We start from the raw sequence: 23055 nt of genomic DNA on the forward strand, positions 1-23055 counted from the left end.
GTACTCACAACCCCAAGATCCAGTCGCATGCTCTATGGACTGAGCCAGCCACGGACCCCTATTGTCTTGTTTTGTTTTGCTTTAATGAGATTACAGGCGCGCCTGGGTGGCTCAGTCGGTTAAGCGTCTGCTTTGGGCTCAGGTCACGATCCCAGGGTCCTGGGATCCAGCCCCGATCCGGCTCCTTGTTCAGTGGGGAGCCTGCTTCTCCCTCTCCCTCTGCCCGTCCCCTGCTTGCGCTCTCTCTCTCTCAAATAAAATCTTAAAAAAATAAAATCAGATTATAGAATAGTAAAAGGTGAAAACAATAAGATTCCCTTTATGTAAAAAAGAATCCATAAATATTTACTGATCGCCTATCATATACAATGTCATTGGGCTGAACACTGGGGACAAACGACAGTCAATAAAACAAACATCCCAGGGGAGAACGAAGACCAAAAAATAAAACAAATGCAGATATGACTCTTGATGTCATGAAGAAAAATAAGCGTTCAAGAGTGACAGTAGTGGATCTGGTTTTAGTTAGGGTGGTCGAAGAAGGACTCTTCAGAGCTAGAGAGGACACAGACGGCTGCATCCGCCATGCTAAGAGCTCCGAACTTAACTGTGTGGAGCGAAGTCCCTGGAAGGTCTGAGCTGGGTAATGACCTCCGGTGCTGCCTGAAAGGCTCTGCAAGAAGCTACAAGAAGAGTGGGTTGTGCAGGAGCAAGAACGGGAGCAAGAAGGCCTGTGCAGAGCACCTTGGTGAGGAATGTGAGGCCATGGGAGGAAGCCCCGACGGCCGCTGTCCAGGCACAACTTTAGATTTGCACGAAAACAGAGTTCGGGAGAAAACGCGCCAAAGTGCTGGGGAAACAGGAGATTCATTTCCCCGGAAGTGCAAGTGGTGCACAGTTTGTCACGATTATGCATGTTCGTCAACGTGCACCCAGGCGGGCGGAGAAGGCCCCGCGCGCGCCGTCGGGGCGGGAGCGGCCCCCTGGCGGGGGCGCCCGAGCACCCGCAGCCCGCCGGACCTTCCCGCCGCGCCGCCGGAAGTGCTCTCCTGACCCGCCGCGCCGCGCCACGCCGCGGGAAGATGGCGCAGGACGCCGGCGACATGGAAGATGGGCAGCTTTCCGACTCGGATTCCGACATGACGGTCGCACCCAGCGACAGGCCGCTGCAGGTCCCGGTGACTGTAAAGGGCAGGCGGGTCATTCGGAGTCGGGAGCGCGCAGCCCGGGCTGAGAAGAGGGGCGGGCGGCGGTGCGGGTGAGGGGCGGGCGTGCGGAGCCGGCACTGCGGAAAGGGGCGGGCGGCTATGGGGGTGAGCAGCTGGCCGGCCGGCTTCCCGGGCCCGGCGGAGGCACGCGGGCCCTGGCGGCGCGGGGGAGGCGCTGGGCGGGGACGCGACAGCGGGCCGTCCGAACCCTGCCCCGGCGTCTCGTTGCCTAGCGGGGCGGCGAGGCTTGCGGCCTCCTGCTGACGGGCGTGCGGCCGGCTCTTCTCCGCCTGCGGCGTGCCGCTCTGGGTTTTCTGAACTTAACGGAGTGTCCCCGCCCGGCACCTAGGGACGGCGGGCAGAAACATCCCCGGGCGCTCCTTTTTCGCCTTGATCAGATGGGGAGACTGAAAACCGGGAATGAAGTGCATCATTTGCTAAAGGGCCTGGTTTTCCATGTCTCCGTCGGACCTAGTTTCGCCATGCAGTAATGTGGCACCGGGTTTTGTATTAACCTCCCCGTTTTCTAAATGGGAGTTTGTCTTGATTGCCTGCTAAGTAGCAGACACTTTTGAGCGGGCTTAGCGCCAGGCTGCCTGCGTTCGAAAACTGGCGCCTCCGCTGTGTGACCAGTGGCAGGTTATTTAGCCTAGTGCCCCAATTTGTATAATGGGAATGATAAGAACACGCCAGTGATAGGGTGTTTGTAAGGATTCAATGAACAGTAATGCCTGACAAATTTTAGATGCTGTGGTTATTTGAAGATGGGAGGACTGCCTCTTTATTGACTTAAATCACCCCCTCCTGCCGCCATTTCTAGCACATAATAGCACAAATAACATCCCCTTTATGTAAAAAAAACCAAAACCATAGATTTTTTTTTCTTTTTTAAAAGATTTTATTTATTTGAGAGAGAGGGAGAAGCAGGCTTCCTGCTGAGCAAGGAGCCCGACGTGGGACTCGATCCCAGGATTCTGGGATCATGACCTGGGCCAAAGGCAACCGCTTAACCGACTGAACCACCCAGGCGTCCCACCATAAATATTTCTTGATCACCTATCATATATAATAAGTCATAGGGCTGAACACTGGGAAGCTCAGCTAATACTTCATTTAGTACGAAACACAAAGGTGTTCTTTTTTTTTTTTTTAAGATTTTATTTATTTTAGGGAGAGAGATGGGGTTTGGGCAGAGAGAATCCCAAGCTGAGTGCTGAGGTGCTGAGGTGGAGCCCACGGTGGGGCTTGATTTCAGGACTCTGAGATCATCACCTGAGCCCAAACCAAGAGTCAGCTGCTTAACTGACTGAGCCATCCAGATGCCCCAAGTTGTTCCCTTTTGCATATAGACGTCTTAGGAAATTGATACGAAGGTTTCAGTTTAGGTTTTCAATCTTTTCCAGGTGGTTTTACATAGATTGACCCATTACTTGGTAAACTTAATGCCATGGACTGTGCAGTTTTAATAATATGTCAGGGATTCTTCCCCATCGGAGTTTACTATCTAATCTCAAAAGAGTGTGGTCACTAAACCATATAAAGGAAGTTGGATGTGTCCAAATGCAAAAAAAAAAAAAAAATGTTCGGAAAGAAAGAGAACATATTCTGTTATAACTGTGTTAAGCTTTTAAAATAAAACTTGCCAGGGCGCCTGGGTGGCTCAGTTGGTTAAGCGACTGCCTTCGGCTCAGGTCATGATCCTGGAGTCCCAGGATCGAGTCCCGCATCGGACTCCCTGCTCAGCAGGGAGTCTGCTTCTCCCTCTGACCCTCTTCCCTCTCGTGCTCTCTCTCTCTCTCTCAAATAAATAAATAAAATCTTAAAAAAAAATAAAATAAAATAAAACTTGCCAGTTATCTTACCAGCAAAAAAGGATTTATTCTGGAACAGCAGAGAATCACAACTCTGAACAAGCAAGCTAGGGCAAAACCATAGGCAAGTGGGAAACAGAGAGGAATGCTCTTTTATAGAGGAAGGGGAGAAGTTAAGAGGGGCTGTAAAAAAGTCCACTGGAGTAAACTGGGAATTAAAAGTGGTTTTTTGGGTGCCTGGGTGGCTCAGTCGGTTAAACATTTGCCTTCAGCTCAGGTCATGATCCCAGGGTCCTGGGATCAAGCCCTACATCAGGCTCCCTGCTCCATGAGGAGTCTGCTTCTCCCTCTGCCCCTCCCCCTGCTTGTTTGTCTCTCTCTCTCTCTCTCTCTCTCTCTCTCTCTCTCTCTCTCTCTCTGTCATAAATAAATAAATAAAATCTTTAAAAAGAAAAAAAGTAGTGGCATTTCATTGGCTGAGTTGGGACAGTCTCATTGGCTGGGCTGCTGCCAGGCAAGAAGAAAAATCTTCCTCTTGCTGTGTTAGTAAGGTGTATAGGCTTCTTCCTGTAGGAGGTGAAACCTCACGTCTTTTCCTTTGATAGGACGTGAGAACTTCCCCCTTCAAGCCTCCTGACTCCAGTTTAAGTGAGCTTTCCTTTTAATTTTCACAACTGCTACTAACAGTTATTGTGCATGTCATTTTCAAACATCCTGACAATAACTGAAAATCTTCTAACGTGGGAATTAGAGTTTTTTATTTTATTTTATTTTTTAGATTTTATTTATTTATTCATGAGAGAGAGAGGGAGGGAGGGAGAAGCGGGCTCCATGTGGGACTCAGTCTCAATCCTGAGATCATGACCTGAGCCGAAGGCAGACGCTTAACCAACTGAGCCACCCAGGTGCCTCTAAAGAGCTTTTTAGAAATAGGCTTTAGAACTAAGTTCTGTATTAGCTTTAGAAATAACGAGTTTGTGGTTTTAAAATTGGCAAATTCCATGTGGAACTTTAGAAAAGTAGGGACTGGATTGGTTTCAGAGATTCATTGAGGATTGTTCTGCTTCAGTGGGCCAACTGAATCCCTAAATATTTTTTTTTTTTTAAATAGCACATGGTGGGTAGGTTTAATGTGTTTGGTGGAATTGACGGTATTTCCTTTCACTTGCAGAAAACACTAAGTGGGGACAGCACAGTGAGGCCCTTCCAGGGTACTGCAACACCATGTGCGCCGGTATCACATTATCGGACTGTTAAAAGTGTGGATTCAAGTGAAGAGAGTTTTTCTGATTCAGATGATGATAGCTCCCTTTGGAAACGCAAGCGACAGAAATGTTTTAACCCTCCTCCGAAGCCAGAGCCTTTTCAGTTTGGCCAGAGCAGCCAGAAACCACCTGTTCCTGGAGGAAAGAAGGTTAACAACATATGGGGTGCTGTGCTACAAGAACAGAATCAAGATGCAGTGGCCACTGAACTTGGTATCTTGGGGATGGAGGGTACCATTGACAAAAGCAGACAATCCGAGACTTACAATTATTTACTTGCTAAGAAACTTAAGAGGGAATCCCAAGAACATATGAAAGAATTGGACAAAGAGCTAGATGAATATATGCATGGTGGCAAAAGAATGGGATCAAAGGAAGAGGAAAATGGGCAAGGTCATCCCAAACGGAAACGACCTGTCAAAGACAGACTTGGGGACAGACTGGAAATGAACTACAAAGGCCGGTATGAGATCACAGAAGACGATTCGCAAGAGAAAGTCGCCGATGAAATTTCTTTCAGGTGAGCATTAAAATGTGGCCTGCAGAGGAGCACTTGACCAATTACTGTCTTCCATTTATGGGAAATAATTCCAAATGCATTAAGGATGATGTTTCTTTTGAGATTTTTTTAATTCTAGGAATGGGCTTCCTTGGTTATAGGAATATATCTGTGTTTCCTTAAATGGACAGGTCTGATAAAATAATGAATTTTGTAAACTTTTATGAACTTTTTTTTTTTTGCTTTTATGAACTCTTAATGACTTTGGCCATTTAGTGCTTGGGAGCTCTTTAGATCAAAGCATATCTTTTTAAATCTTGGGTGTTTGGTTTTTGCTTTGTTTTGTTTGTTATTAGTATTTTCAGATATTCCTGACCTTTTATAACTTCATTGAGGCATATTATACACATGATAAAATTCACCCATTTTGGGTGTTGATTGGTTAGTAAATTTATCAGTTTTACGACCATCACCATAAATCACTTTTTTAAAAACACCACCCTAATATCCATCGTTACCATGTGCCCATTTAAAGGTATTTTTTTCAAGATTTTTATTTATTTATTTATTTGACAGGGAGAGAGAGAGCACTCATGCGCAGTACGCACAAGCAGGGGCAGTGGCAGGCAGAGGGAGAAGCAGGCTCCCTGCGGAGCAGGGAGCCCCATGTGGGGCTCGATCCCAGGACCCCGGGATCATGACCTGAGCCGAAGGCAGATGCTTAACCAGCTGAGCCACCCAGGCGCCCCTAAAGTTATTCTTTGTTCCTACCCCAGATGACTGCTGGTCTACTGTCTGTTGGCATAAATTTGCATTTTCTGGACATTTCATAATAATGGAATCATACAGTGTGTGGTCTGTATGTGTAATGTTTTTGAGATTGGTCCATTTTGTAGTAGGCATCAACACTTAATTTCTTAATTTCTGTACATATACAAACATCCATATTGCTATTCCACTTTTTGACTATCATGAATAATGCTCTATGAGCTTTGACATGCAGATATTTAGGACATGTATTTTAATTTTTACTGGTAAACACCTAGAAGTAGAATTTCTTGGTGTATGGTAAATTGATACTTCATTTTATTTTCAACAAGTTCAGATTTTGTTTAACTTTCTTATCTCTAAGTGATTAATGAACAGTGTCACAAATTTTAAAACAGATATGGTTCAAGAGTAATAATGCTAATACTGGACTTTTAACCTACAGAGTGAGTTTGGAATTTGACTGTTGGAAAGGAATTTCGAGATTTTGTAAACCACAGTCTTCATTTTATGGATAAGGAAACAGACCCAGTAGTTAATAGGGCTTGTCCAAAGTCACAGTTTTAAGTGTCAGATTTGGAACTAAACCTTGGTTGCTTTGTTCCTAGTGCTCTTTCTTCAATAATGCACTGCCTCTTGTTGAGAAGGAGCAAGAAAACCAGGTCTAGTTAGAGAACTTCCATGTTAATCCTCATTCATCTCTATAGAGTGTGGACTGTGACGTGAGAAGTGTTAGTTAGACTTCCTATGTTTTTACCTCTCAGTGGTAAGATGAAAAGTATCTACTTCATAAGGTTGTTGAGATAATTAATTGAGATAATGCATACAAAGTTTTTAGGATTGTGCTCATCCCATAGTAAGTCATCAGTAAATATTAGCTGTGGCCTTTGTTCTGAGGCAGAGAGACTGAGAGGAAGATCCTATCCACTTTAAAGCTCCCACACATCTCTGGAGTTAGAGCTAACTTGTAGGCATGATAATTGAAAGCATAGTGTATGTTTGTTACTTGTTTTGACAAGAGTTTAGGCTTGCATTCCCCTTGCTGGATGTGCACATTTATTTTGAAATTCACCATAATCCATTAAGGCAAAATGAAGAGGCCAGTTCTGAGACTTGAGATGGAACCTTGAGTTTATTATCTCTTTGGGTGACCCAAGATAGTAGTGTTGGTATGTCAGTGATTCTAAAGTTAAATATTGAAGATTGCCAAGAGCAGATGTTACCAGAATAGGATTTTGATCCTACTTGGGGATTAAACTGGAGACAAAGGTACGTTTCTTCAACTTCATACAGCAAATATTTATTCTGTTTGTTCCTTATCAGGTTGCAGGAACCAAAGAAAGATCTGATAGCGCGAGTAGTGAGGATAATTGGGAACAAAAAAGCAATTGAACTTCTGATGGAAACTGCTGAAGTTGAACAAAATGGTGGCCTTTTTATAATGGTAAGACTTACTGCTCTGTTGTTTCTATTTTATATTGTGTTTCATGTGATTTTTTTTTTTTTTTTACAAAATAAACTTGTCTCTGTTGGATTTCTTATTTATCAGTATATTACAGTGTGGCTCAGATTTTAAAAAACTGAATTTAAAAGTTATGTATAGTTAGTTTTTGCAATTATTACTTTCCTTACAAAAACCATACATAGGGGCCCCTGGGTGGCTTAGTGGTTGAGCGTCTGCCTTCAGCTCAGGTCATGATCCCAGGGTCCTGGGATCGAGCTCCTCATTGGGCTCCCAGCTCCGTGGGGAGCCTGCCTCTCCCTCTCCCACTTCCCGTGCTTGTGTTCCCTCTCTCGCTATGTCTCTCTGTGTCAGATAAATAAAATCTTAAAAAAAAAAAACCATACATAAATTGTATCCTGTTAGTGTGCAGTCAACAACGCATCTCTTATAGGATTCAGTGAGAGTAGGGGCTGAAATTTTAAGAAAACAATCTAGAGGGAACTTGGAAACTCAAATTTTAAGAATACAGGTTTTAGAATTTGGGATACCTTGTTTTGAATTCTGGGTCTGCAACTTAATCGGTGTGAGATGTGGCTAAATTATTTGACTTTTCAGAGCCTCTTTCTCCCAGGTGCAGATTGGGGACTCATCCTATGTTACAAGGATTGGACAAGATGATGCACATAAAATATTTACCACAGTGTGCCCAGCCCTTAGTTGGCAGTGATGAACAGACATGTTGCTTTGGTAACATGTTGCTTGGATTTGTGTAATTCATGCATTCTTAAAAATTGATTCTTGGGACCAAAAAACAAAAACCCACATATATAGGTATAAAACACAGGTAGATACACAGTGTATCGGTGAATATTAAAGTCCCATGGGTGGTGGGGTGGGGTAGGGGAAGCAACAGTGAAAAAAACTTGAGAAACACTTTAGTATTTGTTTTTCTTTACACTTTACCGTTTTGTTTTCTGTTGTTTTAACTGAAGTTTAGTTGACATACAAAAATAATTTTAGCTATACAACATAGTGATTTGACAGTTATAAACATTATAGAATGCTCACCACAATGAGCGTAGTTATCAGCTATCTCCATACAAAGTTATTACAATATATTTTTTTAAGATTTTACTTATTAGAGAGAGAGAACATGAGCGGTGGGGAGGGGCAGAGGGAGAAGCAGACTCCCTGCTAGGCAGGAAACCCAACTCAGGACTCTCTCCCAGGACCCTGGGATCATGACATGAGCCGAAGGCAGATGCTTAACTGACTGAGCCACCCAGGCGCCCCAAAGTTATTACAATATTATGGATTATATTGCCCATGCTGTACTTTCCATCCCTGTGACTTTATTGTGTCACTGGAAGTTTGTACCTGTTAATCCCCTTCACCTATTTTGCCCATTCCCCACCCCCTGCCCCTCTGGCAGCCACCAGTTTGTTCTCTGTATTTATGAGTCTCTTTCTAGTTTTTTGGTAAACAAGTTTGTTTTGGTTTTTAGATTTCACATATAAGTGAAGTCATCTGGTATTTGGCTTGTTCTTTCTGACTTAGCATGATATCCTCTATGTCCATTCATGATGTGAATGGCAAGACTTCATACTTTCTTATAGCCAAGTGATATTTCATCATATGTATAGAGATACATAGAGAGATGTATATCATCTTTACCCATCATTGGACATTTAGGTTGCTTTCATATTTTGGCTGTTTTAAATAATACTGTAGTAAACATAGGGGTCCATATGTCTTTTCAAATTCATGTTTTTGTTTTCTTTGGTTGAATACCCAGCAGTGGAATTGCTGAATCATACGGTATTTCTATTTTGAGTTTTTGAGGAACCTCCATACCGTTTTCCATACTGGCTGTACCAGTTTACATTCCCACCAACAGTGCACAGAAATTCCCTTTTCTCCACATTCTCACCAATGTTTGTTATTTCCTGTTGTCTTGATACTAGCCATTCTGACAGATGTGAAGTAAGGAACACTTTACTGCTTGAGAATGGCAAAAAGAGCACCACTCTGGTTAAGGGCCCGATCACAGGCAGTGGTACTTTATCCCATATGGTTTTGGAGATCTCATTTAATTCAGCTTTCACCGCGGGGTGAGGATGAAGTTTGAATGGCTCCTTCTTATTTGCTCCTCATGAATCTGAATGGTAACATCACATGAGAGTGAATCAATATTATGCTGTGGAAATGGAGAGAAAGGAAACCAGTGAGAATTGATAACATTGGCTGAGGAAATAGCGTGTGAATATAGATTATGGAAGTCAAAACAGAACTTGATGACAAAACAAATTACAATAATCATGAATGTACTGGCACCATTGTTTGTCACTGCTGAGGTACCTGGATTTTTTAGTTGAGCCCAAAGTTACAGATTCATTAATATCTTAATACTGTAGTAATAAAAGTTTATATCGTAGTGAGCTAGTGAAAATCTCCTGGTTGTTGGAAAGATGCAAGTCCAAATTCACTTTCTTTTAATGGACAGTTTTCTTTTTTTTGTTCTTTTAAAGATTTTATTTAATTATTAGAGAGCACGAGTAAGGTGAGGGTCAGAGTGAGAGGAAGAAGCAGACTCCCGGCTGAGCAGGGAGCCCGATGCGGGGCTCGATCCCAGGACCCTGGGATCATGACCTGAGCCGAAGGCAGACGCCTCACTGACTGAGCCACCCAGTCGCCCTAATGGACATTTTTCTTGTACGATTATTTATTGCTGTGTACTAGGCACTGTTGTAGACACAGCAATCTTACATTGTAGGTGGGGGTGGGAGGGAGATAATATGTAAAGAATAAATATATGTTCAGGTATGTTAGAAAGTGATAAATGCTATGGTAAAAGAAATAGAGGTATGGAGGTATGGAGAAGAGAGGAGCACATTGCAGTTAAACTGTGGTGATCAGGGTAGACCTTTTTATTTCTTTAGGTACCTTTCTGTTTAAAAGATGCTTTAGGCCATTCATAGGAACAGTCTACACAGTATCATTTTTCTCTTTCTTTTTGTAGAATGGTAGTCGAAGAAGAACACCAGGTGGAGTTTTCCTGAATCTCCTGAAAAATACTCCTAGTATCAGTGAGGAACAAATTAAGGTAAAAATTATACTGTCCTTGACTTTTAAGATCTATCATAATTTCACTTCTACTTGAGTTCTAGCTTCATATTCTCTTAATCCCCATCACCTGTTCTGCCTTAACTTGACCAGTTCTGTCGGTGTCTCATTTCAAGTAAAACATGTGCCTTTGTAAACTGCCTCCTCTTCTTCTTCCCTTTCCAAGCCAAGGTCACAATTTCTGTTATGTCGTTTTCCTGGCCTTTTAGCACGTAATTATTTTTTCTACGCTCCTACAACTTTTTTTATTAATGAAAAATTTCAAACGTGCAGAATAGATGAAAGAATAATAGGATGAATTTCCTACCCTTAGATTTAGGGGTTATTAATATTTTGAGATTCTTACCTTACAGTTGTTTTTCTATACCATTTGGTAATAAGTAGTGAACATCGTGACACTCAGCTCTAATTATTTCAATGAGCATCTGTCAATAATAAGGACAGTTTCCTACATAGCTTTGCCTTAGAGAAGGAAAAACAACTTCATAGTATCATCCAATATCTTGACCTTATTCCAATTTCCTGAATTGTCCCAAGAATGTATTGTCTACCTCCCCCCGCCCCCAAAACCAGGATCCTGTCTAGATTTCCATTGTATCTCTTTTGCTCGTTTTAACTCCACGTTTTCTTTTGCGATTTAGACCTTTTGAAGAGTCTGAGATGGTTATCTAATAGAACATACCACATTCTGGTCATTGTCTCCTCGTGGATTTGTTTCATTCATTCTGTCTCCAGGAATTCTTATAAACTAGAATCTAAGCTTTTCAGTATTAATCATTTTTGCATTACTAGAATGCATATAGGATATGGAAAGTTCTTTTACCATGTGAGATTTTCACAGCTCAGAATTTATCTTTTAATTTGTTAATTAAGGAACATGATGACGTTTAGCAGATCTGATCAAGATGGAGAACTTGCTTCTTGCATAGGAAAGAGGTGGTAGGTACACAGGCAACGCAGATGGTGTATTTGAGCAGCTTTGTGTTCTCTTTACAGTAACAGTGGGTAATACAGGTCGGAGGAATGTGGTTGAGCCATTTATAATGCTAATGAAGACAGATAAGTGAAAGTCACTTCTCTGGAGCTGCCACTCCTTGTGAGTTTATTTTACATCTGCTCAGTGTTAGATTTTTTTTCCTCAAGTTTTCTGGCTGTCCACTTCCAGTTATTTTTTAAAAATCTATTGTTGAAATTCCTACAGGAAACGTTACTGTTATCGCACATTTGAAATCTCTTGTCCATAACTGCCTTTTTTCCTCATTGGAACAATGACTTTGATAAATTTGTAACAATGTAATTTTCCTTACTAATTACGTAATTAGTAGAGCAGAGCTTTTGCTTATGTTCTCCCTCCTCCCCCACTGTGATCCCTGACAAAAGGTGTACACTGAGAAGGAACATCCTTCTAAGGAACGTTAAACATTGTTTGATAGTAAAATGTCAAGAGGAATAGCATGATGTGATAAAAAGAATTCTCTAACATTCACATTCAAAATCTGGGTTTTAATCTTAATTTTGCCACCTAGTAATTATATGACTGAGCAGATCACTTACTCTCCCTCAGCCTTAATTTTCTCAGTTATAAAGTGGGGACTTTTTAGTAAGTGTCCTGCCTTTTGAATAGAGCTCTAAAAGGATTAAATAAAGTGGTTTCTGGAAAAACTTCTTGTAGGTAACTAAACTTTGGACAATTTCCACAAGCAGAAGAGAAGAAAATAACATTTATTCACCATGTTCCCAGCACTAGGCCAAATATTTATAGGACTTAATCTGTACCAGGTTCTATCAAAGTGGATGTTACCATGGTATGCACATGAAAAGTAACAAAAATGATCCTCCTGGGATCCTGCAGAATACTGACTTGAAACTGGTTGTTTTCACTGAATCACGTCTTCGAACTTCAGTTCTAACTCATTGTGGAGAAAGAGATTTTAATGTTAGTAGGTTATGTTAAGCTACCAGAAACACTGCATTATAACAACAAACAAACATTTGAAATATCTAATAATAGAAGAGTGTTAACCCAGAGGGACATTTTTATTTATTTATTTATTTAAGATTTTATTTATTAGAGAGAATGAGATAGAGAGCATGAGAGGGGAGAGGGTCAGAGGGAGAAGCAGACTCCCCGCTGAGCAGGGAGCCCGATGTAGGACTCGATCCCGGGACTCCAGGATCATGACCTGAGCCGAAGGCAGTCGCTCAACCAACTGAGCCACCCAGGCGCACCAGAGGGACATTTTTAAAGTGACTATGCTGTAGCCTCCATTTTTGTGAAGCGTCTTAAGAAAAGGAGAAAAATGAAGTAATACCGAATTTTTTAAAAAGGCAAAAACTACAAATTTAGAACAAAAAAGAGGCATGGGACAATTAATTGATATGTAGAACACCAAAGAGTTACCAATGATTTGGTCTGCTCCAGAGGATTATAAATGCTTTGGCTTTTAAGATATTTCTGTGTTTTTCCAAATTTTCTGCATGTGCATGGATTGAGTCCTTTTGTTATCAGAGGAAAATACCTAAAGCAAATAGAATTTCATCATAGATAATTTCAAATCATCTAAATGATCATGTTATAATTACTGTTTTGATCACTATAATGCTAATAATCAGTCCGTAGAACTTGGAAGCCAGAACCGAACTGAGTGGGCTTGTTTGTGGTTTTTTTATTTGATTTCGTTTTGGTATATGACATACCATTTTGTTTTGGTTTGTAGTTGTTTAAGTTTTGTTTTGGAAAATACAAAGTTTGTGAGAGAAAAAAAGATTAGTAGTTAAAAAGTTAATTTGCTATATTTTTAAAAAGCTCAGCTCTACTGGTCTCCCTCTGCAAATAGTGTACCGTTTAGGTTCTTAACTTGTAAAATGAATTCTGTGCAGGTAGATAGGGAAGGGAGGAGAAAAAGCTCCTGGTGGATGATCCCTTGTCTGCATTTGTTGTAACAACACGAACAACAGTTTACAGCGGCATTTCCCTGGGCCATTGCCCTGTTGGTTCTGCCACATTCGTAACCTATGGAATATCATTCCTTTTTCACGTGTTTGGAGGCAAAAGGGAAACTATCATTTTACTTGGTGTTGCCAAGCACTGTACTCCTCAGACTTGTTTTTTTCGAGATGCTTGGATGAGCTTTCCCATGAAATGGGAATCCTTCCCCTCACAGCTGCTCTTTATCTCTGCCCTTGGCGGGGAAGCAGACCCTTGAAAAAATTGTGAGTCGTCACACTTCTGTGAAGGCAACACCATGGGTTTTCAGAATGCGAATATGGAAAACTAATACACGAGCTTACACTTGATACCTTCACATGTTGGCTCTGCAGTCTTGTGCCTTCTCTCCTCATCTGATTTTAGTATATGTGCTGCCGAAGTGGGCACTCTCGCTTTCCTCATCTGAAGAGGATAATACCCACTTCATAAGGTTCTGCTGACAATGAAAAATCCTTAGCACAATACCTGGCATATAAAGTGCTCATTCAGTAAATGGTACCTATCTGAAGTCACTTTTTTTGGTCCTGCTTCCACTTCTTACACCTGTACCCTCTTTCTCCACCCCCAATCTTGTCGTTCCTTTAGCAGGTACTTTAATTCCTCCTTTCCATCAAAGCTTTCACCTTCTGAAGCCTTCCCTTGTTGCCTTAATTTCAGGGCTCCTTACTCCTTCCTCTGCTAGTTCTCTGTGCGGCTTGTAACTCTTTAGCATAAATATTAGGAGAGGGCCTCCTTTATTTCAGCATCGTCCATAGTACTTTTTATAAACAAGAGGGGATTTGTAATTTGTGCACTTTAAGAATATAATAGGGAGGGAGCCTGGGTGGCTCAGTTGGTTAAGCAACTGCTTTCGGCCCAGGTCATGATCCTGGAGTCCCGGGATCGAGTCCCACATCGGGCTCCCTGCTCGGCGGGGAGTCTGCTTCTCCCTCTGACCCTCTTCCCTCTCGTGCTCTCTATCTCTCATTCTCTCTCTCTCAAATAAATAAAATAAATAAAATCTTAAAAAAAAAAAAAAAAGAATATAATAGGGAGTGACTTGGTTATAGCTTTTAGTAGTCCCTTCCCAGAAGATCAGAGGGTGTCAGAAGTGTGTCCTGCCTATCCTAACTTCTCTTTTAGACCTTGGAACCTTCTCTGTTTTAGTATAGTCATTTTTGGCCTTCTCTTTAGATTCCTCGTCTACTTTTCTTTTTGTAGCCTCTGAAACTACACTTCTCTATGTGCATCAAGGTTCCCAGGTGCTATTTTGTTTTCCCATGTAGTAGTTGAATGAAACACATTTTCTCCTTCGGCTCTCATCTGCTGGTGATTTTGCCTCTTGGAGGACGTTGGGCAGTGCCTAGAGATGTGTTTTGTTGTCTCAGTTTGGGGATGGCGGGGTTCTGTGCTGATGGGGCGAGGCCAGGTATGCTGCTAACCCTCCGGCATACAGCAGAGATCGAGCTGGAGGTTTTGGATTGCCCAGGTGGAGAAGCCCTGTACTAACAATCTCATATTTTTCTGTTACAAAATCCCTCTTCTAACATCCTGGAATATATCCCAATGCTGATTATATTATTTTTATGCCTCATGACAGATTTACATTCTTCACGCTAATTACAGTAACATTTTTTTAAAGGATGGATTTTTTTCCATTGTATAGGTTACGTGATCATACTTAGTCACACCCTTCAGGCATGGCTTGGTTTCTTAGCATGTGCAGTCACATATGGTTATGATGCCATTTCAAAGTTAGTAAACCCTTATTCCAAAGACTTCTGTTTTCTTGGGACAGAATAGATTTTATTTAAATCCTGAACAACATGATTTTTCTACCGTATCTTCCCATTTAGGAAGCCTGTGGCTAAAGAGATGGTATGTGATGGTTGAATAAGCGTGCGCCCCAGAGCTAACATGAGGTTAAGTTTGAATTACAGCTTCATCCTCTGGTTGCAGTGGGGTCTTCCCTGCTATCTTGGACTCTGTGTCCTCTTAGAGTCTAATAATATTTGCTTGTTTTTTGTGAGAAATGAAGATAACGTAAAGGAAGCCTTCTAATAAACGTTCAGTAAATGGCAGTTTTTACGTCCGAGTCGTTCTTTTATTGTAGGACATTTTCTACGTTGAAAATCAAAAGGAGTATGAAAATAAAAAGGCTGCTAGAAAGAGGAGAACACAAGTGTTGGGGAAAAAGATGAAACAAGCTATTAAAAATCTAAATTTTCAAGAAGATGATGATACATCGCGAGAAACTTTCGCAAGTGATACGAACGAGGCTCTGGCCTCTCTTGACGAGCCGCAGGAAGGCCACGGAGAGACAAAGCTGGATGCAGAGGAAGCCATCGAGGTGGATCATTCGCACGATTTGGACATCTTTTAGTACATTTGGAGGAATAAGCCTTTTTAGAATAACCTTGTAATAAGCCATTTCTACTGAAGTTGCTTTGTTTTACTTTGCACTGATACACGTAAAAATCCGGAGAGAAAGAACTTTTTTTTCTTGTTTAAAATAAAGTTGAATCTGTGGGGAGATGAATGTTATTGATAGAAACATTTCTCATGTCTGACAAAATACTTACAAGTATATATAGCAGAGGATTTAATTTCTCAATCTCTTGCATGTGTTAGTTATTACTAGTTGATAATTACTTTTGTCCAGGTCGTTGTAACATGCCATTTAAAAATTTGTTTTCTTTTTCTGATTTATCCTTGCAGTGAATTATGATTGGTTTCAAAACATTCCATTAAAAGATCCTAATAAGGCACATACATTGTTAAGCTGTTATAAATGCATTCAAATTTAGTTTTTCTGGGTTCTGAGAACTTTTAGGCAGTTGTAAGGACAGAGACTAAAAAAATAGGTTTATACTGATGGCTCTTAACCACTTATTTGTCCAGAAGTAAATTAACATCAGAAGCTTTTCAAAGAAATATTGGTTCTTATCTTTAACTTTGTTTTTTACTTCTTTCTAATTACTCGATCATACACTCAATACTAGAATATGATCCATACCTGTGTAATTACTTTGGACATTTACAAAATTCACAGTGGTTGCCTGCCTAAGACTGTTTTACCTTATGTTAAGGAAGTTGGGTATTAAAAATGTTACATCTGCCTGAAGTGTCAAATTACTCATTTTTATTGAAGGAAATAAGGGGAGTTAAGGTGTTCTAAGGGTTGACTATGGTTTACAAAATAAAAATCTGTAGGAAGCAATTATAAACTATTCTTTACAGACAGTATTTAAAGTCTTTCTGTAGTTCCTGGAATACATAGTCACCAAAGTTGGATCTAAGAATATCAGTGGGAAAAGAAGAGGAAAGTGGTTATTGGTTGCTTTTTATTCATAAAGAATGCAAAAATAAAATTAGATTTTGGGCAGTCCTTAATGCACTTCAAGTGACTTTTTTTTTTAAAGATTTATTTATTTAAGTAATCTCTACACCCAGCCTGGGGCTTGAACTCAAGACTCCAAGATCATGAGTCTCATGCTCCTCTGACTGAGCCAGCCAGGTGCCCCTCAAGGGGCTATTTTTTTTTAATCTCAGATATTCTTGCATAAAATGGCTATAATCAAGGGAAGAAAGTATTTTAAATAGGTAACTGAATATTGTTCCTGAGATTATTCACGAGAGGTGATTTTAAAGGTGTAATACACTGGGAAAGATAACATTCAGTTAACTGCTACTTTCGTTTTTTTGTGTTTTTTTTACTTTTTTTTGTTTAAAGATTTTATTTATTTACTTGACAGAGACACAGCGAGAGCAGGAACACAAGCAGGGGGAGCGGGAGAGGGAGAAGCAGGCTTCCCGCCGAGCAGGGAGCCTGATGTGGGACTCGGTCCCAGGACTCCAGGATCATGACCTGAGCCGAAGGCAGTTGTTTAACCAACTGAGCCACCCAGGCGCCCGATGTTTCCTCTTTAAAATAGCATCTTGGCCACTACCTCCACTGAGGACCTACCCATCTGCTCCTCGGGCTACTCAAAGCATCTGTAGGTGACCCGGCCGCCTTGCGTCCTCACTCACCATCAGCTCCCCATAGAGGTGTGTGCCCATGGCCAGATCCCCTGAAGGAATTTTGCCACATCTCTGTACACTTTTCTGTACTTTTGCTTAAAAACGATTCACATGACCCATAGCGAACCTCTGCATCCTACTGGGGGAGGTGGCATGTCTTCTCAAGACTTGGCAGAGTTTGGGGGTTCACGGTCTTCTGCTCCAAGACATGCTCCAGAAGCAAGATAACCTGGTCTGAATGGAGTGAGGGTCCCAAATGGGGCACAGACCAGAGCCTGGAGTCCTCCCCAACACTTCAATTTTTAAGGTTCTTTACTTTTTATCCATTAAAATTACTCTTCTTTCTGCCCATCTAGATCTAGAAATCTCTATCCAGGGACGCCTGGCTGGCTCAGGTGGTAGAGCACGCAACTCTTGATCCTGGGTTCAAGCCCCACGTTGGGCGAGGAGATTACGTAAAGAAAAAAAAAATGTCTATCCAAACTATTGTCAGGTCTATATTCAGTTAATACTCTTACCAAACTATCTGGCAATAATTCTTGCTGCTCAGCCTAGCTTCTTTGTACTTGCTGACTATGGGATTGATGTGACTAGCCCTCCACTTCTCGTGGTAATTTAGGTGTCATTCTCACTTGCAAGACACACTCCCTGTATTAAAACGAGTTTTTATAATCTCAAATACTCTGCAATGGAACTCACATCCTTGGGGATAAAATGGGTTGGTATGGTTTTGGGTTTAAATATATTTGATTTCCACTCTTAAAGGGTTTATTTAAGCAACAGATGGTGAAACATAAATGAGACACAACCACCATGTGCGGTATATAAATAGGACAATCAGCTAAGGACAAATACAGAATATTAATGTGAATGGCTACTTTGTGAATAATAGTTGCATAGTCCAAAATGTTACCTAGGATGGTTGTGTCAAATTTGTAATACATCTGCAAGCATTCTCAGTTTTTTAATTGTTCATGATAAGAATGATGTTTTAGTCATAGGGATATAAAAAAAAAACCCACTGAAAATAGCCCTAAGCTCCACATTTTAAAAAAATACGTTTTCAAGTTTTGTTTATTTAATGTCTATAGCCCATGTGGGGCTTGAACTCACGACCCCAAGATCAAGAATCATGCGCTCTTTCAACTGAGCCAGCCAGGCACCCTTTAAGCTCTACATTCTTTTTTTGTTGTTGTTTTAAGATTTTATTTATTTGCCCGAGAGAGAACGTGTGCACAAGCAGGGGGAGAAGCAGACAGAGGGAGAGGGAAGCCAAGCAGGGAGCCCGATGCGGGACTCGATCCCAGGACCCCGGGATCATGACCTGAGCCGAAGGCAGACGCTTAACGACTGAGCCACCCAGGCGCCCCTAACCTCTCTCTGTTCTTAATCACCTGCTAAGGTAACTACTGCTCTGGGTTACTGTGAAGTTAGCAAGACAGTGTTCTGTCTGAGGCAACAATGTCATCATAATCAGAGGAGTGAGTGAGTGAAGTTCTAGAGGAGAAGTCTCTCCCTACTGGCAGCGATGGCTTCAGGGAAAGACACTTGTCCTATCCTACCTAAGCTTACCAACAGCTGTTGCGAGGAGAGTTCATATAAGCCTTCTAATAAGTGAGGACTTGAGGGTTCTGGGTTTGGGGGTTTTGTGTTCGGTTTTGTTTTGTTTGCCCTCCGGGAGCGACACACAGATGAGGACAAACATTTTGCGCTTCCCTTGGCATCTGTCTAGAAAGCTTGATGTTCCAGAGGGAAACAATGGGTGGGCAGGGAAAGCAAGTCTGCCCTGAGTATAAAAAGCAGGTACTAAATTCAGAAGCTGTTGTTTGTACCTGGTCAGAGACTTCTTTAGGCCACGGGTGGGCCTGCGGCAAATCATGGTGGGCTGCCTTCTCCCTTAGTATCAGGTTACATGAACACTGCAAGCAAGTTGTAAAGGATAGCATGCAGCTGGAGGTACAGATAATCAGGTCGTACTCTTGATCTTGGTGATACTTGGAGTTTTAATGGGTTCAATATTAGATGAGCTTCAGACAATGCCATAGCTCTCCGTCCTGCAGCTGGGGGGGTTCAAACATCATGGACACAACACATGAATAACGCTAAAACGATTGTATTGAACTCACCAGATATCCTTCCTTCCTGCCTTCCTAATCTTCAGGTGTAATGAGGTTCATTTGCCACGGTTTTCATTAAAGCAAGGGATGATCCCAAGACGTTACATTATGCCTTGGAAAGAAAACATGAAATTCAGGAATGTGAATCTGAAGGTATTTTCCTATAAATGTTCATAATAAAAAATTCATAGTTAAATAATATACTTTAATATACCCATGAATAAATATGTAACTACGCAAAAGCTATTTTTAAATTTATATTTATTTTTTCCAGCTTTATTGGGAATAATAAATATATGTATTTAAAGTAGACAACGTGATGACTTGATAAACATACACACTGTAGAATAATTACCAGGATCAAGATAATTAACACATTCATCACCTCACAGTGTTAACTCATTTTTTCTTCTGGCGAGCTTAAGATCTACTTTCTGCATCTTTCGAGGATACAGTACTGTATTATTTATTTTTTTTAAAGATTAACATTTTCAGTGTTCTTATTTTTTTTTTTAAGATTTTATTTATTTGACACAGAGAGACACAGCGAGAGAGGGAACACAAGCAGGGGGAGTGGGAGAGGGAGAAGCAGGCTTTCCTGCGGAGCAGGGAGCCCGATGCGGGGCTCGATCCCAGAACCCCGGGACCACGACCCGAGCGGAAGGCAGACGCTCAACGACTGAGCCACCCAGGCGCCCCGATACAGTACTGTATTATCAACTATAGTTACTAGGCTTATGCTAGCTTCGGCAGCACATATATTAACTATAGTTACTAGGCTGAACATTAGATCTTCAGAACTTGGTCTTATAACTGAAAGTTTATGCCGTTTGATCTAGGTCTCCCCATTTCTCCCTCCTCTAAGCCCTGGTAACCACCATTCTATTGTCTGACAAAAACTATAAACTATTTGATGTACTTTCACAGAAACTCGCAAGAACAGTTAAATAGCAACATCTATTCAAGTATTTGAGTCCAAAGACAAACTGCACCCAAAGTTTTCAGAACTCTCTGTCTACCTTTCTCCACATAATGGCAACTTGCAATTATGAATTAACTTAGGGGCGCCTGGGTGGCTCAGTCAGTTAAGTGTCTGCCTCCAGCTCAGGTCATGGTCTCACTGGGATCATGCCCTGCGTCAGGCTCCCTGCTCAGTGCAGAGTTGCTTGGGAGTCTCTCTCCCTCTGCCCCTCCCCTTGCTCATGAGATCTCTCTCTCTCTAATACAATAAATAAAATCTTTAAAAAAAAAGTAAAATAGGAGCACCTGGGTGGCTCAGTTGGTTAAGCATCTGACTTCAGCTCAAGTCATGATCCCAGGGTCCTGGGATCAAACCCCACGTCAGGCTCCCTGCTCAGTGGGAAGCCTGCTTCTCCCTCTCCCTCTGCTACTCTCCCTGCTTGTGTTCACTCACTCTCTCTGTCAAATAAATAAATAAAATATTTTTTAAAAAGTAGAATAGAATCTCTTGTAATAATCAGACTATAATAGGAGATTTCAAGTTAGGATTCCTAGAAAGAAATGGGTTTGCATAAATTTGTAAATTTCTAACAGCTAAGCAATTAAGCTTGAATAAGAATATACTTTACCAAGAGATAACATAATAAAATATGAATATTATATGATATATAAAATATATAAAAAATATAGCTTACTTATTTTTTTATAAACTACAAACAATATAGTAAATGAAGCTGCCATTAGCCCTGAGATGATTATTTTATATGTATTTTTGTCTGATATTTTGGAAACAAATATAAAATGGAGGAAATCTAGACTCAACATATCAAATTTACCTGTATTAAGATTTCTCTGTAGTCTTAATATTGAACTGTACTTCTTATAATTCAGTGGCTTGTCAGGTCATTTTTCGTGTCGTAAATGGCTTGAGCATGGTGACAATATTAGTACTGACTTTATCTTTCCCATTTGCCGGAACTACGGTGTATATAAACTTTGAGCTGAAGTCAACAACGAAAAACTGTTTTGAATACATCTTGACCTCACTCTTGAGAGCTATAACCCAGCGTAATTTTCTCTTGTGTTTCACTTGTGCAATTTAGTTGACAGCACTCCTAACAATTTAAAAAATAATATTAGAGACTGGTGTAGAGGAAATTCTCCCTGACAGAGTAAAAATGAAAATTAAGTGAGGGGCGCCTCCTTGGCGTCTGTCTTTGGCTCAGGTCATGATCCTGGGGTCCTGGGATTCCTTGCTCAGCCAGGAGCCTGCTTCTCCCTCTCCCTCTCCCTCTGCCCCTCCCCTCCACTCATGCACACGCATGCATGCACTTGCTCTCTCTCGCAAATAAATCAATACAAACTCTTTTTTTAAAGATTTTATTTATCTGAGAGAGGGAGGTGGGGAAGGACAGAGTGAGAGGGAGAAGCAGACTCCCCTCTAAGCAGGGAGCCTGACTCCAGGCTCCATCCCAGGACCCTGGGATCATGACCTGAGCTGAAGACAGAATGAGCCATGCAGGCGCCCCTAAATACAAACACTTTAAAAAAAAAAAAAGAAAAGAAAAGAAAATTAAGTGAGAAGAAATGAATGTAGCCTGGGTGAATGCCAGCTACGTTTTCCTTCCTTCTATTTACCTTTACCATTTTTCCTGCTGGAGAGGATGTAACTAGGCAACATCACAGTGAGAACACAGCATAGTGGAGATGGGGCTGCACCCCAAGACCCCCCCAGAGTGCGATTCAGCACAGAAATAGATGCATATGTAAGACAGTAGCTCAAGTGCCTGCTATTTCTCCAGGCCCAGGTGCCATGGCAGCAGCATAAGTGGATATTGATCTAATACTTTGAAGTTGGCCAAAGTCTTTTCATTCACCTACAATGTTTTATTCAACACTCAAAGAATCCTTGACTAATACCCATTTCATATTTGAGAAAACCGGGTCTCACAGCGGGGTAAGTGACTTGTACAAGGTCCCACAAGCTGTGAAGAACTACATGATTAGTCAGCAGTCCACACCACTCTTCCTGGGGGTCCAAGCACGAGCTAGAGATCATCGCCTTTAAAAAAACAAAAATGTAGGGGCGCCTGGGTGGCTCAGTTGGTTAAGCGTCTGCCTTCGGCTCAGGTCATGATCCCGGGGTCCTGGGATCGAGCCCCAGGTCGGGCTCCCCGCTCCGCGGAGAGTCTGCCTCTCCCTCTGCCTCTGTCTGCCAGTCCCCCTGCTTGGGCTCTTTCTCTCTCTCTCAAATAAGTAATAAACACAAATCTAAAAAAAAAAAATTAAAATTAAAAAGGGATGTTATAGTGCTCTGTCCACTAGACCTTCCTTAATTTTTTAAAAAGATTTTGTTTATTTCTTTATTAGCGAGAGCGCTAGCGCACGCGCATCCGCTGAAGGGGATGGGGCACAGGGGAGGGACAAGCAGACCCCGCATTGCACTCTTGAGGGCAGAGCCCATCGCGGGGCTGAACCCCAAGGCCCTGAGCTGAAAGCCAGGAGCAGCCATCCAGGCTGCCAACGGGCAACCATCCGGGCTCCTCTAGACCTTCCTTCTCAGCAGGGGTAGTTAGGAAAAACCATTGAGGAATCTCCATCCTCGTCTAATCAAGTGCTGTTTCGTGTGATTCATGGTGGGATTTTTTTCCCCCCTTAGCACGCAGAAGCGTGTGGGATCCACGCTGGCCCTTTAGAAGACTCTCTGTTTTTGAATCACAGCGAAAGACTTTGCCATGGGGAAGATCGGGAAGTTGTCTTGAAGAAAGGTCCACCAGAAATAAAAATTGCAGATATGCCTCTGCATTCACCGCTCTCCAGATACCAAAGCACTGTGATCTCCCATGGCTTCAGGAGGCGACTTGTCTGA

The 23055-nt window shown here is 41.7% G+C and overlaps 2 protein-coding genes across 3 annotated transcripts; both read left to right on the plus strand.

Moving 5' to 3' along the window:
* Nucleotides 1–1052: 1052 nt before the first annotated feature.
* PHAX (phosphorylated adaptor for RNA export) lies at nt 1053–16204 on the plus strand. 2 transcript variants are annotated; one of them, XM_028103723.2, is made up of 5 exons: nt 1053–1178; nt 4191–4804; nt 6875–6995; nt 10015–10098; nt 15200–16204. In XM_028103723.2, the coding sequence occupies exons 1-5, from the start codon at nt 1083–1085 to the stop codon at nt 15467–15469; spliced, it is 1185 nt and encodes a 394-aa protein (XP_027959524.1). In that variant the 5' UTR covers nt 1053–1082; the 3' UTR covers nt 15470–16204. The 2 variants fall into 2 exon arrangements, with proteins under 2 accessions (XP_027959524.1, XP_027959525.1); XM_028103724.1 differs by having other exon boundaries at nt 1067–1172.
* A 2326-nt stretch (nt 16205–18530) lies between these two features.
* Nucleotides 18531–23055, plus strand: SPMIP10 (sperm microtubule inner protein 10). The gene is made up of 3 exons (XM_028103425.2): nt 18531–18723; nt 19271–19379; nt 22846–23055. The coding sequence occupies exons 1-3, from the start codon at nt 18638–18640 to the stop codon at nt 23053–23055; spliced, it is 405 nt and encodes a 134-aa protein (XP_027959226.1). The 5' UTR covers nt 18531–18637.

This window comes from Eumetopias jubatus, unplaced genomic scaffold, assembly GCF_037043125.1.
Source record: "Eumetopias jubatus isolate StellerSeaLion01/CBP00866 unplaced genomic scaffold, mEumJub1_p1.0 scaffold_5, whole genome shotgun sequence".
In the NCBI taxonomy this organism is placed as follows: Eukaryota; Metazoa; Chordata; class Mammalia; order Carnivora; family Otariidae; genus Eumetopias; species Eumetopias jubatus.